Source organism: Xenopus tropicalis, chromosome 10, assembly GCF_000004195.4.
Source record: "Xenopus tropicalis strain Nigerian chromosome 10, UCB_Xtro_10.0, whole genome shotgun sequence".
NCBI classification, from domain to species: Eukaryota; Metazoa; Chordata; class Amphibia; order Anura; family Pipidae; genus Xenopus; species Xenopus tropicalis.
Genome location: NC_030686.2, coordinates 16510459 through 16527521, shown reverse-complemented (window position 1 = coordinate 16527521; position 17063 = coordinate 16510459). Strand labels below are relative to the sequence as shown.

General features: G+C 41.4%; 1 protein-coding gene across 2 annotated transcripts in view; it reads left to right on the top strand.

Moving 5' to 3' along the window:
* Window positions 1–17063, top strand: part of kcnh2 (potassium channel, voltage gated eag related subfamily H, member 2) — a 92703-nt gene that overhangs the window by 11141 nt on the left and 64499 nt on the right. For both annotated transcript variants that reach the window (XM_018089321.2, XM_012952904.2), the window contains exon 2: window positions 12369–12599. In XM_018089321.2, coding sequence (XP_017944810.2) covers window positions 12369–12599 — 231 coding nt within the window. The remainder of the gene's footprint in view (window positions 1–12368; window positions 12600–17063) is intronic.

Below are 17063 nucleotides of genomic sequence, written 5' to 3'. Positions count from 1 at the left end.
GAGAGCCACAAACAGGTTTGGTACATGATCTGCCTTTGTAGTTTGTAGCGAGACCTTTCAGCATTGCTGTGCAATCACTCCTGGCTGCCGGCCATAATCCCAGTCTGTTCATGTGTATCCAGAGAATGCAAAGCTTGTTAATGAGGAATCCTTACTGCTCGTTCACATGGGCATTTTAAAACATATGTACAACATCTTCTCTCATGTTTTCAACCAGTGCACAAACAGATGATGCAGTTGTGCGGGTTTTATGAGCTTTTATTTCAATTTGAGTTGATGATAAAGGCATTCAATCATCCCATCATTTTGTTACCAATTTTATATGTCATTTGGATTCCCTTCTATCCATCCTGTTTTATGTTATTAGAAATTATCATTTTAAAATTGCTATATCATTTTTTTTGTTATGACAATATATTATTATCTCTTAGGAAAAGCTCAGGCTCCTACAGTGAAGGGAACAACTACATGTATTTAGGGCCAAACCCATTTTTAGAAAGATAGCTAAAATCTGAGCCATAAAGCAGGGCAGGACTGCTGCTTACAGTAGGTATCAGATAGGTTCTGTACCACTGTGACAGAATGATCTGTTATAAAGATATCTAGAATATCAGCCATAAAGCAGGGCAGGACTGCAGCTTACAGTGGGTATCAGATGGGATCTGTGCCACTGTGACAGAATGCTCTGTTATACAGATAGAATCTCAGCCATAAAGCAGGGCAGGACTGCTGCTTCATTTGAGAAAGAAATACTTTAACCACTGAAGAGGGACTAAAACCTTTTCAGATTGCAGTAAATCCGTTTTACTCCACAAAGCTCTTTATGCAAATCATTAACCTTTCATTTTAGGCACAAAAAGTGATTTTTCTGGTGACAGTCTCCGTTTACTATAAGTAGCACTAATCTAGCAACATTCCACAAACTGCCCCCCTTTTGTTGACTTACAAATTATATTAATAAAGAGACAATGATCATTGCACATTCATCCATATACAGTATTGGGATGGCTCTCAATGCCCCCAAAGCAGGTAGTTATTTTTGAATTCCTGACTTGGGGGCAAGTTTTTGTTGAATAAAAACAAGATTTACTACCAAATAAAGCCCCTGTAAGCTGATAGTGTGCATAGAGGCTGCCTAATAGCCAATATTAGCCCTTATTTGGCACCTCCGTGAACTTTTATGGCGCTTGTGTTGCTCCCCAAGTCTTTTTACATTTGACTGGCTTACGAGTTAGAAAGGTTGGGGACCCCTGGACTATAGGCTATTAGAACTAGAAGTATGTATGATCAAGCCCTAGGATTTTTTTATTTGACAAAGCTTAAAAGAGCCCAGTTTTGAGGAGAAGAGCCAATCCTTTATTGATGGGAAGAATTTATCATTAACAAGTTTGTGCAGCCGTCCTTGGAAATATCCATACATTTAAAGCCTCTTCTCCTGGGGTAATAAGACAGCAGATAACCAAAAATAGATGGCTAAAACAAAAGAGAACAGCATTGGTATCTGCATCACGTCCCCAAATAGGATGATAGCTCCATCACTGATTCCCTTGTGTAGCAGTCTCTTTGGTGAAACCTCTGAGTGCTCCATCGGTTGCTCTGATCTATGCCTGGAAATAAAAGGCTATGGATCAAGCAACATCTGAGACATTATGGCAGGTGTGCCGATTGTCTGGGTGTGACTGTTGCTTAAATTAGGTTTAAACAGCAGGGCTGTCAGCACCTGCTAGTCAGCGCCAACATCAGTGGGGACTGAGACTGCTGTAGGGGCACAGTGAATTTTAGGTCTCAGACAGCAAAAACTTTTTTGCACTAATATCGGACCCCATGCTTTGGAGCAGGCAAGATAATATTATGGGCCCTTCGCACCACGGACATTTTCAATAAGTACTGCTAAGTTAGCAGGGCCCTCCCCCCAATTATTAGCCCACTGGTCACCTGGGCCCCCTGAAATATGGGCCCTACCAATAAAATGGTTCCCCACTGGAAAAAGCCGTGGATATCAGTTGTCTTGCCGATCGGGCAGAACAGAAAAATTTGATCTGGCGCCATTAAAGGCACCTGAGCAAAGGCAAGTATTTTGGGCTGAATCGTCAGATAGGGGTAGAATTCCTATTGCTTCTACCTCCATATCTGATAATTCAGCACTTATCGTTGGTGGAGGGTACAAGCGATCTTTCCTGCGATCATTGTAAGGTGTAAGGCATGGGCACGGGGCCCTTACAACAAAATTAGCAGGGCCCCCAGAAGCTTAGTGGTTTAAAGGGGACCTTTCACCTAGACATAAAAAGCTGTATAATAAAAGTCCTTTTCAAATTAAACATGAAACCCAAATTCCTTTTTTTAATAACACATCCATACCCTTTATAACACATCCATACCCATTATTTAAAAATCCCAGCTGTCAATCATATTTTGACTGCCCCACCTCTATGCCTTAGGAATAGAGGCGGGGCAGACACTTACTTTTACTTTTCCGTTCGGCACTCATTTCGGCATCACATTTTCTTCCCCTTCCTCGCCATCTACCCAGTACATGTGCATCAGGTCCCCCTTTCTAGTGCATAAACATGATTTTGGGGTGCTACATAGCTTGCCTTAACAACAGTGTCCACAAAATGGAACTTGCCTGCTTGCTGTGATTGTGTAATTCCAAGCCTGAAGGAAACCAGATTTATACTACTTACGTAGTACAAGGGAAGTTTATTTTGCGAGACAAACACAATAAAAAACAATTTGGATATTTTTCTTAGGATGACAGGTCCCCTTTAAAAACAAACCACACATTGGCTGCCAGGGGACCTAATGGTCCCAGGTGCTCCTTAAAATAGAAAAAAATTTCTAATATACATTTATTAAAAAATCCATACAACACATTGCATACCTTTCCTGGATCCCCCCCTTCACTCCATTCATTTTGATTACTGAGTGCATAAATCTTTACATGGTACTAGCTTCACTACATCCAAACCATCATCCTTACCTAATAGTAAGGATGGTCTGGCAGGAAAACAGCAGGGTTGTTTCTGACCAAGGTTGGATATAGTGAAAAGTAAAGACGTGTGCTGCTGCCCTGCCGTGAAGAATTTGGGGCAGCGCCAATTGTTTTACTGTTATCCAGCCAGTGGGTGCCTAAGCTTTTGTGCAATCAGTAATCAGAGCTAGTGAAGTGAAGGGGGGAACCACAGGCAAGGGATTATGTTTTTTGTTAAAAAAGAAAAACAGTATGGATTTTTAATAAAGAACCTGGGGCCATAAGGGCTTTTAGTTTTTGGCTTTACTTCCCCTTTAAAAAATGTACTGTAATTTCCCATGCTAGCTTAAGGGGGTCCCTGGGGGTGTAGGTATGTAGGTGTGTAGGAAAGTGTATCTTTAAATTGTACTGATAACACCAGTCACATCCCTGTCACTAGGATTGGCTTCTGTGCAAGTTATAATCAAAACTGGAATTTAGCACCCGTCACTATTATACCTCATCTCAATACTGTTGCCTGTGTAACAGAGAATACCACTGTTTGATGGCAAACAGTTGCCCAGGTAAGTTTCAATGCTGTGACACACGGGGAGATTTGTCGCCGTGCGACAAATCTTCCTTGTCGCGGGCGACTAATCTCTCCGCAATATCATTGAGAGAAAACTTTGGCGACTTCGGCAAAACGCTGCACTGCATATGCCATCCCATCGGTAATTTACATTCTAGCCAGTGGGATGGCATTTTGGCGAGATTAGTCGCCCACGCGCGGCAACTAATCTCCCCGTGTGTCACAGCCCTTAGGGTCATAGGGGGGCTGGCCACGCTGCACTTGGATTAATAGGGCCCCCCTGCAGTCAGTGACCAGCAGCCTTCAGAACACAGGACTAGAGCTCGGGTGCCTGCTTCTTATCTCTAACAGCTTTGTGTGAGCTCATTTGTCAATAAAGTTTAAGTCCCGGAAAAGGTGCATGGGAATAGGATGGGCTGGAAGGCCCCTATTCAATCCCCATACAGAATTACCAGGATTTAGCGTTCTGTGGCAAATGAGCAGTATGGGAGATGCAGGCACCCAAGTTCTGCAGCTCACTCACAGCAGGGGGGCCCAGCTAATCCAAGTAAGTGCAGTATGGCAGGGCCCCCCTTAAACCTCAAAACCCTCAGGGCCCGGGACAACTGCCCCCCCTTGTGCCCCCCTGATGGCGGCCCTGCCTGGACCCATGGAAGCATGCCTCCCATGCCCCTCTACTGGTATTAAGGGAAAATGCACTGGACATACAGGTGATTTAACAGGCGTGTGGTGTGGCCATGTTTAAATGGCATAGATGCAAAATTGCACCCCTTAGTGCTCATTTGTACCCATGTGTATGGGCCATATCTTCATGCTGCAATTCTGGCAGGTACAAAGCAGATTAGTCAATTGCGCAATGCACACCTATTTAAAAATCAGAGAAAAAGGCAGAAAATGATATGTTTAACATATAATGTTCTTTGTATAGTAAATGTTAACACAATAATTTTTACAATTTCAGTGCATAATATACATACCACCACTTGGCCTAAACACAGGGCAAGGCAGCCCTGTCCTTTCAGCCTTAGAATAGGGTTCCTTTGCACCCTGTGCATCTGAATGATGTGAAAGTTAGATGAGGGGACACCTACATGCCCCTTGTTAATGCAACACTGTTAAAAAACATGGTGATTTGTGTCCTGCCTTGCACTTTAGAAATGGGGAATACTCAGCTCCCACAGTCTTTTTGTGTGGCCACCATCAGGAATCATGGGGCCCCATACTGCTAAGTAAGTAGAATCCTTTTCTGAAGTGGGCCCCATTTATTATCCTATTAGTCAACTAAGCCCCTTGGTAGAGGGCCCTGCCAACAAGTAGACTGGCCACCCCCAAATCCCTTTTGCGAACCCATCTGAAACCCCTCTGATAGTGGCCCTCATTGTGCTCCTACCTTCTTAGCATTATGTGGTAGGTATATCTGTGGTGGGGTGATGGTTTTCCAGGCAATGGGCAGCGCTGGAGTGGTGCAAACCACTGATGTGTAAAGAGTTAAACAATGATAAATACCTATGGGTTCAGGCCTTCTACACTATTTTATATATTAAAAACTTCACATAAAGTCGAACCTCCTCATTAAGCATGCATAATTATATTAAATGACCTCTCACAGCACCAGCTTATCAGTTGGTGGAAGGAATTTATTCTCTGCTGGCAGGGCACCTCTCTTCTGCCAAGCCGAATGCCTTAATACTGTGCCGGTTTAGCAGCGCGAGGACCTTGATGGATGACCCTCTCAGGATTCTGTACAAGCACAGGTGACAGCCGTTAATACAGCGCCGAGCTGAAGTCCCGCTGCTGTTTCAGTTGTCCATTTAATTACAACCAGCAGTAAAGGGAACAGATGGCTGGCCCTGCACTCACAGGGATCTCGGCAGGATCAGGCTGGGTGCTTTACCCTGCTAGGATGATAGCTCTTGTCAGCTGCATTTGTACATTAACCTCTCGAACACCTGCTCAGACAGAGAGAGAGAGAGTTAACTCTTACTTTCTGATATGCGGATCAAACATAAATACATACACATGGTCTCTAACCTCTCATCGTAATGACACTGGACAGGCACTCACATAAATCTCCCAACAGCCATTGCAGAAGAGTAGACTGTATAACAAGTACAAAGAGCCTTATGCATTTCATGCACGTGATATGTATTATTATCTTGTAAAATCATTGTTAGAAATGCACCAAATCCAGAATTCGGCCAAGATTCTGCCTTTTTCAGCAGGACTTGGATTCGGCCAAATCCATGGTCCTGGTTGAACTGAATCTGCATCCTTAAAATCATGTTACTTTTCGTCATATAAACAAAGAAGTTGACAATTTTTCGCCTCCAGTAGCTTGATTCATTTAATTATTCGGCCAAATCTTTCATGAAGGATTCGGAGTTCGCCCGAATCCCAAAATAGTGTATTCGGTGCATCCCTAATCATTGTGGCAAAGAGCAGGCAGTGGGAAATGGCTAGGGTACGCAAGGGTATAATGTGCAGGACTCCAGGGTCCCAGACTAGGGATAATTAGAGAGAAGAGTTACATGCCCTAGGCATGCGTTTGTCTGCCTACCCCTCATTCCAGGTCTGCCTGCATATACTCTGGGCCGCTGTTGAGAATCTAATGGGTCATTCCAAATGATAAAGCAGAAAACATGGTTTAACAAATGAAAGTATCTGCTTGGCACTGACTGATGGGCAGTTTCATATGAGTGTGTTGCTCAAATCCCCTTCCCTAGATTTTAGGGTATGGCAGGCCCTCAAAAATATGGGCTCTTTAACATTATGCCATTACTGGCACCAGTAAGCCTATCCTAAACTTTTCGGTTTTTACCTCCTTTTCTAACAAGGAGAGTGATGGAATCCCAACCTGACTTACTTACTAATGTGCAATAGGGACCTCTGGAAAGCTCTGCAGAATATGTTGGCATTATATAAATAAAGCATTATAGAAGGGAAGGCTTGTGCTGTGGCAACCATGCCTTATTTCTGAGCTTCAGAGAAACACTTTTTTCCTTAATATGAAAGCAATTTCTTTTCAAGCACCGCTGACCTAATAGGGCAGTAAGGAGCTTTTAGATGAAATTGGATAATTGTAATACCCAGACCCATTTTCAAAGTGAAATTTACAGACATCAGGCTGAGTCTATCTTCCAGCTTCATCCAATCAGAAGCTAAATGCTATAATCTCATGATGTCACCAAGTAAACCTGATGCCAGCGGCTGATGTTATTGTCTCTACGGCCGGTCCTGATGTCAGTTATAAGTGATCCCCATGTGTATGAATGTATAAGTATAACTGTAGAAAGCACCTTACATTAGAGACATAATCAACCTATTATGGTTTTTAATACAGTGGCCTCTCTTGGCAATAAAACCATGGTTTTCTCTTGTAGTATATGCTTTCCAATGATGATTTCATCATTTGGTGCAATGTTGCAGAGGATATTCCATGTATAAACAGGGCACATCAGGTTTTACATTTGAATGTGTTCCCATTTATAAACTGGGTCCAATCACAGTAAATTAAATGTTCATGCTACTGCATGATGCTGATTTCAATCAATAATAAAGTGGCAAAAGACTTTTAGGCCAAAACATGGATTCAAGGAAAGAGATAAGATAATTTACACAAATAGATCACCTGCCTTCATGGTATGGTATGATATGATGGAAAATAAATTAAATAACATCAGTACTGTCCTGCTTGTTGGCTAAGGGTTGGCTAAGGGTCCAGATATTAGATTTGTAGAAGCATATTTATCAATTGGTGAGTTCTAACGTTCACCCATTAATAAATATGCTTCTATTAGGAATGAATAGAATGTGGGTGATTTTTTTATGTTTTAGGCTCTAAACTCACATTTTGATAAATCTGCCCCTACGTGTGCCTCATTATTCTATTTTAACACTTCATTAGAATCTGTCTACCCCCCTTCAAGCACCCCCATTCAAGCATTAGTCAATTACATGAATAACCACACTATGACCCTGAATACCTTTATGGCTACTGACTTTTACTCCTCAGAGAAAAGTGTTCCCAAGGTTCCTAATGACACTCAGGGCGGACAAACACTACATTTTTGTAATGTTACTTTGTTACTTTATGTTCCTATTATATTCCTATTCTTCTATCTCCACTTCCACCTTAAGTGTCACTTTTATTAAACAATGCAGCTTAGCTATTGATCTGCCTGTGGATGTACCTTACGAGTTAGTCTCGACTCTCGAATCTGCTTCTCGTGTCTCTTTAGATTGCCTTTTTTGGTTCTCTCATCAGATCTCATTCTGTCTCTCTTACCACATTTGTGCTTATGACACATAGATCTTTTTCATTTGTCCTGAACTTAATCCTAAATATTCAGACCACAGGACCAGACCTGTAATTGCATCCCGGATGGCTTCTGGCTATTTCAAAGGAAATATGTCTAAAGCAGATTGAAATATTATTGCTCCCAAATCAATTTTACATTACAGTGCAGAACGCATACAGCATCATGAACTCATGCCTAACTTCTTAGTCCCTATCAATATATGGCTTCTTAAATCCAGATGTCCCTTCCTCTGCTCACCCTTTTGAAAAAACTTATTCAGGCCTTCATCCTCCTTAGACTAGACATTTCTAGCGTATTATTTATTTAAGGGCTCTGACTTTTTTCAGCTTTTTTGACCATTCATCAAGTATTTTGTAAATGTGGTTTCAGCTCAATATTTACACCACATGAGCCAAAGGCTTGTTTGGCCTCAGTGAACTTCATTCTGATCTCTTTATAGCCCATCACATCTTCTTAAACAGGTTGTTCACCTTTAAACTAATTTTAAGTATGTTGTAGAGAGTGTTATTCTGAAGCAATTTGCAACTGGTCATTTTTTGCAGTTTTAGAATTATTTAACTTTTTGTTCAGCAGGACTCCAATTCGGAATTTTAGCAACTCTCCGGTGAACCACCCTTTCAAAGGAAATGTAAACCCTCCACAAAGATATTTAATCAATAAACAGCCCCTTTGAAATAATTAAATACCTGCAACTCCAGCTGTTAAAAGGTTAATAGTAAGGGTGCAGCATCCCCATAATCTCCTCCTCCTCTAACCCACTTGGCCCCCTCTGTTGGGAATTGACTTTGGCTGTTGGCTAGTTGAGCATGCTCAGTTTTCTCAACTCAATAAATCCTCCCTCCAGTCTAGCAGGCAATGACAAAATGTCATTGCTGGTTCCCATCGATACTCTGCTCTAGCTGTCCTTATTCCCTCTTCTGAGCTCATCTTAACCATTGCTCAATCCAAGCAGGACTTTTTTATCAAAGTAAATTCTGCCTGTGTAAGCCTGCATTCTTCATTGCATGAACTTTCCAGCTCACATGTGCTGTTTGCAGATGTAAATGTGTGAGAGGGAAAATGGTTGTTGGTTGAAAGCTGCTATTTGTTGTAGGAATATGTGATGGAGCCGGTGAATGGAGGGAATATATGCAATACAAATGCTGCGGCGTGGGTGGGGGAGATGTGCCTGACTTATATACATGGTTTGAAAATGTAGGTTTTATATTTTCTTGAAGAAACTTTAAACAATATATGTATCTAGTTTTGCCGTACATATTCGTTGAGGGCCAGTAGAGTTGTTTAGAAAACGTTTTCCAATTGCATGTGAAATTCCCAAATTCTCAATCATCCACAAGCTCCCTGTCAGTCTTTTCATAGAGTCTTATGCTATGAGCTACCGCTGTACTCACATCCAGCAGATTTATCAAAATGTGAGTTTAGAGCTTAATACACTCACCAGTTCATTTTCTATGGGATTTTTAGAAGAGTATTTATAAAATAGGGAGTTCTAACTTTCACCCACTTCTAAAAATTCACATAATAGAAATGAATAGAACATGAGTGAGTTTTTTTTGTATTAAGCTCTAAATGCACATTTTGATAAATCTGCCCCTTATTGTTATATTTAAGTAGTCAATGTTTTTGATAACTAGAGAAAATGGCTTAGGTTGTATCGGAATAAAACATTTCAAGGATGATGTTTTATAAGAAGAAAAGTAGAAAACAATGGCAAAATCGGGAAACTTTGATCAGTTTTACTGTTTTAAAGATTTATAAAAAGGTCCCTATGTATGTAAAATGCTAAAATATGCCTTAGAATAAAGCACGAGTGCATCTAAGTGTTTTCCTATTGTTATTCCCTCATTTGATCATTAAGAATGCTCACATTTATTGTTCATTATTCTCGTAGCCGCCTTCACTCAGCCAGTCCCTGGTGAGCCTTGTTCTTCCCCAACATTTCTCATCGGTATTGTACAAATGTTTTGTTCAAGTAATTTCTGACAAAAAGCCCTGATAACAATAAAAGCTCTAATAGCTATTAATGCAAACACAATTACCGTCCTAAAAATGGACAGCCGGGCAAACAATGGGCAGTAATAAAAGGCTTGTATTGCACCATTAAAGACTGAAACTGGCTGAGCTCCTTCTGTGGCTTTCTATGAAGTTCTTCTAACCTTGGTAAGAGGAATATGGGCAGAGAACTTTCCTATCAGGTGGAAAAGAGTCTGTACAATACAGTAATAATCATCAGCGATGGATTATCTTTTCTCAACCCACACCTGGACTGAGATTCAGGGCCGGAACTAGGGGTAGGCAAAAGAAGCATCTGCCTAGGGCGCAACGGTGGGGGTGCCAGACAGGTACCTCTTTTTTCACCTACCCCTAGTTTCGGGACCTTTCCTCCCACCTCATCATCGCCTCCAGTGGTCCTGGAAACCCGGCCCCCCGTGTGTGTGCATCTGTGGCTTTTGAGTACATAAATTTCCTAAAGAAGCCAAATATAAAGCATTGGTCTATGGTGGCTTAGAGCAGCCCCTCTGGCATTTGGCAGAGTATACTGACTATCATTAAAGACGTGCCTTTTACCTTAAGCATGTCCCACAGTTGACTCCATATAAGTGGGACAGTCTAGAATCACGTGACCTTCAACAGGCAGGGCTTAAAGTAAAGTGTGTGGGTTTCCATTGAATCAGGGTGATCTCTGGGCAATACTGGGCATGTTAAGGGTAAGTTAGATGTGGCTTACAGTGTCCTGATATTTCTGATTACCAAATTTCTATAGGGCGTGCAAACAGAGGCTGCTTCCCTTAGCCCTAAAATAGGGGTTCCCCAAAAAGCAATTGTTACTTAAGGCTTAATTAGGCATGATGGTGACATCAGGGGACAATGGAAACTCGACTGCTTGGTGGTAAAAACAAAAAGTAATCTCATAATCACTGTTTTATCTTAAAGGTAATGGCAGGTAAAGTGCCTGCCATTACAGTGTTTTTCTACTGGTGGAACATTACAAATTGTTTTCTAACACAAACTGCATTTCTTGATAATAGCATTCCTTTAAAAGATGTTATTTTAACTACTGGTCCTTAATTTTTGTATGAAATATTGAACAATAGATACAAATATATATATATATATATATAATAGCTGAAACCTGAGTTGGCTTGGGATGATCTACTAGCAGATTTATAGGCTGCTGAGGGGAGTCTGACTTCAATGGACATTGTGTTGCTTCTAATTGGAAACTTCATGTAAATGGGTGATGACAGGTGGTCAGAGGTAAGCAGATTAGCCTGGGAGAATTTCCATAATTGCAAAACAAAAAAAAACAAATGGCTGTTATAATTTGAGTATCACCCACAATTTTTTCATATTGTCAGGGACCGACTGTGGACCAAATAGCAAAGCAATATATAGTATCAGCGTGAGAGCTTCCTCTGATAACGAGGTATTTTTGATCTAGTTGTTGGTTTACAGGCATGTTTATTGGAGATCACACAAATCTGTATTAAATATTCTCCCATATGATCATCATATCCCTTTAAATAAACTCTTATGTCTTCTTTGCTTTGTGGTGCTGTGTACCCCTAACCCTAATCATGTACAGCGCTGCAGAATATGTTGGCACTTTATAAATAAATGTTAATAATAATAATGTAGGACCCTGCTGACTCTCAATCCAATCTTGTATTGATAAACTATGGGTGCTATTGAGACAGCACCTGACTGTGCATGGGCCACTATTTGACAAAACTATATCATGTAGGGTCTGAATAGCTCACAATCTGCAGGGCTGACCTTTTTCATGCAGCCGAAAAGTTAGAGTAAGATATGAATGTTTATATGAGGTCCTAAATATTACTAGGTGGTTGGACCAGCAGCGATACTGGGGCTGCTGCCGCCCCCTCTCTCCCACTGCGTGCTTACAAGTTTACAAGCATTTTTCATTTAAAAAACACTCCTTTGAGCTAAGGGACAGGCTGAGACAAATGGCAAAGTATAAGTACAAAGGTGGATACCAATAAAGTGTCACCTGGCTATGTGTAGGTGGCCATTAACCCAGAACATGTGGTCATTCGGGTTTGGGAGGGGTCACTGACACTGTTAGAGAGTTAAAAGCTGAGCTGAGCAGTGGAGCCAGGGGGTTAAGTTTTGTTAGCTTTCGCAGCAATGATCCTGAATAGGTTTATTCTGAGACAATGTCCTCAGGTGTGGACTGCGTGATACTGTATTTCTGAGTAAGTCCGTACTGTATGAAAAATGGGCTCTGCATAAAAGACAGATGGTGTTTGCTACCTGTAAAGTTTACAAGCTGCTCCAAGCAATTCTTTTGTGTATAAGAGAGAACACACTTTCACCAAACAAAGGGTAAATGAGGGCATTAATGGTTCTCAACATTCTCCAGAATAGGAGAATACAGATTCTACCACATTTACCCCCAAAATAATCCTGGTTTTCCTCATCCTTCTCATGTTTATGACTAAGAAAAAAAAAATCTATCAAATTGTATAAATACTTATTCTTCTTGCAGGTCGCAAGTTTCTGATTGCCAATGCCCAAATGGACAACTGTGCCATTATTTACTGCAATGATGGTTTTTGTGACATGTTTGGGTACTCAAGGGTGGAAGTCATGCAGAGACCCTGCACGTGTGACTTTTTGACTGGCCCAGAGACAACAAGCAACAGCATTACCCAACTCACTGAGGCTCTGCTGGGGTCAGAGGAACGCAAGCTGGAGATCCTCTACTACAGAAAGGAAGGTAAGAGAACCTTGGCTGGCTCATTTAGGAGCACACGGCTCAATATATCAATGAGAGGCATCAACCTTGAGTCATAGGTATGTCCTTCTGATGTCTCCATCTAAGAAGGATTTTAGAAATACAATAGGTTTGCTGTTAGTGTTGTGAGTTCAGGGTCTGGAGCCTAGTATAAGCATATGCTTTGTCTTTGGGGACTAGTAGTGGCCATATATAATTTTACATACATATGCATTGCCTATCTGAAGGTGCTCAAAGTTTCCTTGCAAGGCAACTTAAGGCTTTGGAGGAGGCTTTTGTATGAAATTAGTCTATTCTATTCATTCTATTGCGGGCGACTAATCTCCTTGTGTGTCAGTGCTCTTTACTGTGTATGTACTTCCTTCCAGTGGAGATTAAAATATCCTGTAAAGCTTTAAAATACACAAGAACCTTGAATTTACTGTAAAACACATTTTTATCAAGTTGTCATGAAGTGATGTCATTAGCTATAATCAGTGCTCAGTGATGTCACATGTCACAGGACACACTGAAAAGATACAGGTAGAAGATATACAGGTATGGAATCTGTTATCCAGAAACCTGTTATCCAGAAAGTTCCAAATTACGGAAAGGCCATCTCCCATAGACTTCATTATAAGCAAATAATTCTAATTAAGGTATGGAGATCCAAATTACAAAAAATCCCTTATACAGAAAACCCCAGTGTCCAAGCATTCTGGATAACAGGTCCATACCTGTAATGCTGCCAGTGTGGCAACCTAGGCATTGTGTACACTGTGTTGCACTTAATTTACCCAGGACTTTATCTAGTCACAGTAGATAAAGCTCAAACCCTTCTTAGCTTCCCATAAAAAGGGGTTTATATGGATGATTGCTCTGTGGTACATACATTGACTTTCATTGTGATCTATGCAGGTTTGTATCTTAGGAGATCTGAGCACTATATACAAACAAGTGATGGCATTTTCACATTTGACACATTTTGTCTTTAAAAGCCAGATCGCGGCTTGCGTAGGCACATATATTAAAAGGCTGAGAGATTCCATGCCAAGGTCATGGCTGCTTTTAAGTAAACTCTCTCGAGACAGTTTTCCTAGAAAGCAATCTGAGCTACAAAAAGTGCAAATGTGAAAAGTGATCGCTTTATTCATGCGGCCTTGAGAAGTATTGTGTGCACATGTTTTTCGCAGCCAATGCAATATTATTTAAAATGATCCTGGTAGAATGTTTTTGGTTTTCAGACCCCTAGTGCCCACAATGCTTAACATGGCCACACTCGTGGCGATCTGCGATCTTTTGTGCGACCATCGGTCGCACGAAAGATCGTCAGACCCGCCACTAACCTTCAGGGCTGAAATGGCAGATAAGAAGGTAGAAACAATAGGATTTCTACCTCCTTCTGCCGTTTCAGCCCCGATGGAAGATTTTGCTCAGGCGCCTTCTATGGTGCCCGATCAAAATCTTTTGACCTGGCCGATCGGCGAGTCGACCGATATCAGCAGCCTCCTGCGATATCGGCCGACTTGCCATACACACACCAAAATCGTACGAAACAAGGTTTCGTACGATTTTATCGGTGCGTGTATGGCCAGCTTTAGCCCTATGCCACTGAAGTTTTACTAGCTGAGGTCTTGGGAGTCATGAATGCAGAAACTGGTGTTCCAATGGTTTGCATGTAATACTGAGCACCTGCATCATACCCCTGTATTCCTGTTTGATTCTCAAAATCCCATAAACATAGCTGCTCAACATCTGCCCAGAGCACACTGAGCATATTCAGTGCCACTGACACTCAAAAGTTGGCTTAACCACATCAAAGATGAAGAGCCGCTGTGAACAACTTTGCTGCCGAATCTCTTTGCTAGTACAGTAAGTTCCGTATATCAACTACAACATTTCTAGCCATTTTCTTTTTTAAACTTTTAGTTCTCCATTAAAGCTGAAACTTGTAGCTGGACAGTAACTTCTGGTTGTAGGTCAACGATCCTTGTCCTAGAGTTGCTGACATTGCCAGGAAGCCATTACATGGGGAAAGTGCTGCTAAATTATTAACAAAGCACTTTTTTGATGGAAAGGACAGCAAGTAAACCTGAGAGGGACACATCATTGAGTATTTCTCCAGGCTTGTGTGCCCGAATCCCATTATTAAAAGGAATGAATTGTCCAGTGTGTTCGGCAGTAAAGTGATTACTGCTGAATGTGTGTTCCTAAGTCACTTTAAAGCAACAGTAACACCAAAATATGAAAGTGTATAAAAGTAATTACAGTATAATGAACTGTTGCCCTGCATTGGTACAGCTGGGGCGTTTACCTCCGAAAGGCTACTATAGTTTATATAAACAAAGCTGCTGTGTAGCCATGAGGGCAGCCATTCAAAAGAGGAAAGCCACAGGTTACATAGCTGATAACAGAAAACCCCATTATATTCTACAGAGTTTATCTGTTATCTGCTACAGTATGTACCCTGTGCCTTTTCTCCTTTATTCCAGCTTGAATGGCTGCCCCCATGGCTACACAGCAGCTTATTTATATAAACTATAGTAGTGATTCTGTAGCAAACACAACTTTTACCAGTGCAGGGTAACAGTACTTTATATTTTAATTTCTTTAAAACACTTTTAGGGCTCTGGCACACGGGGAGATTAGTCGCCCGCGACAAAACTCCCTGTTCGCGGACGACTAATCTCCCCGGATTGCCTTCCCACCGGCGAAAATGTAAATCGCCGGTGGGATGGCATACGCAGCGCGATTTCAGTGAAATCGCGCGGCCGCGTATGCCATCACACCGGCGACTTACATTTTCGCCGGTGGGGTGGCATTTCGGGGAGATTAGTCGCCCCCGAGACACAGAGCCCTTAAGGGGCTCATTTTCCCTGCTTCACTTCCATGCATCATGACTACTAATCACTATCCCATGATAATGATTAGATTTGCAAAAGGGTACAGTAGATGCAAAGTCATGTATGCCAAGATAATGAAAATAATTGGGCTCCTTTCCTAACAGATGTTACTCAGCAATGCTAATGAGATCACGTATTGGTTCTGGACAGAAGTATTCAGTAATGTCATGTAACATATACATGACATTAAATTGTACCCTATTTGTATATAACATTTAAAGGGCACGTAAACCCTACATTTTTCTACCATGTATATAAGTTAGGCGCCCAAGTCATTTGGATTGCATATATCCCCTCCATTCACCAGCACCATCACATTTTTATAAAACAAATAGCAACTTTCACCCAGTGGCCAGTGGCCTCTCACACATCTTCAGTGACTTTTACATCTGCAAATAGCACATGTGCTCTGTAAAGTTCATACAATGAAGAATGCAGGCTTACACAGGCAGAACTTACTTTGCTAAAAGTCCTGGATTAAGTACTGTAACAGTTAAACTGAGCTAAGAAGAGGAGGTTAGGAGAAAAAAAATGTTTCTCCAGCAAAGTGCACAGAATTTATTGGCTGCTAGACTGGAGAGTGTGTTTTGTAACCTGAGTTGAGAAGAACTGAGCATGCTCAGTAAGCCAATGTAAATAACTAAGGGAGGGAGCAAAATGGGTTACAGGAGGCGAAGAAATTCCGAATGATTAAGGGGATTCTGCAGCATTACTATTAAGCTTTGAACAATAGGAGTGGCAGGTATTTAAAAATTTCAAAGAGGCTGTTCATTGATTACATTTTTGTGGGGGTTTACATTGCCCTTTAAAAGTACAGTTCAAGGCACAGTAAAGCATATTAGGCTAGGCTGTTCTGACCAATGGGTATATCTGTTAATATTGTAGCACAGCCAAGTTTGCTCTAAAGAGGGCCCCTTAAGCCAAAGGCTTTAATGAAACAGTGACCTCTGTTCAGCATGAAACATAGGGGACTTGCTTGAGTTTTGGAGTAATGCAATAACAAATAGAAAGTTGCCAAATCTATACAGAAACTAAATATGTTGCACCCACGTAATCTCCTGCCTATAAAGGGGAAATAAATGGAGTACATTTGTATTCAATGGTATACGGTCTTTAAAAACTAAATGGAGTTAAGCTGAGGAGTTAGAAGTTTCCCGGTGGCTTTACATAAAGGAATGCATAATTCCTTTCCCCACAGAAAATGGAAATATATCTATATATAGTATGGAGAGACGGAGACATGCATCTTGATGGATTTCCCAGTTAGGTAAAATTAGCATAAAATAATTGCCTTTAACACAGAGATCTGTGGGTGAGTTTGGTACTCCATCTTTCAGCCTCAATATGTCTTTATGAAATGCACAGAGAGCGTCCCCCTCCTTTGTCTGCCTTTGTACAGAGGCTTACAGAGCCACAGAACTATTAAGCGGCAGGTCTGACTCCCCGCAGCCCCACCTCCTGCCGAAACTTCACAACTGTAGGTGATAAAGAAGCACTGTCCCTGCTGCTGCCGCCGCTGCCTACAAATTCAGAGAAGCCGCTAAACTGAAACAGTGCTTAGAAA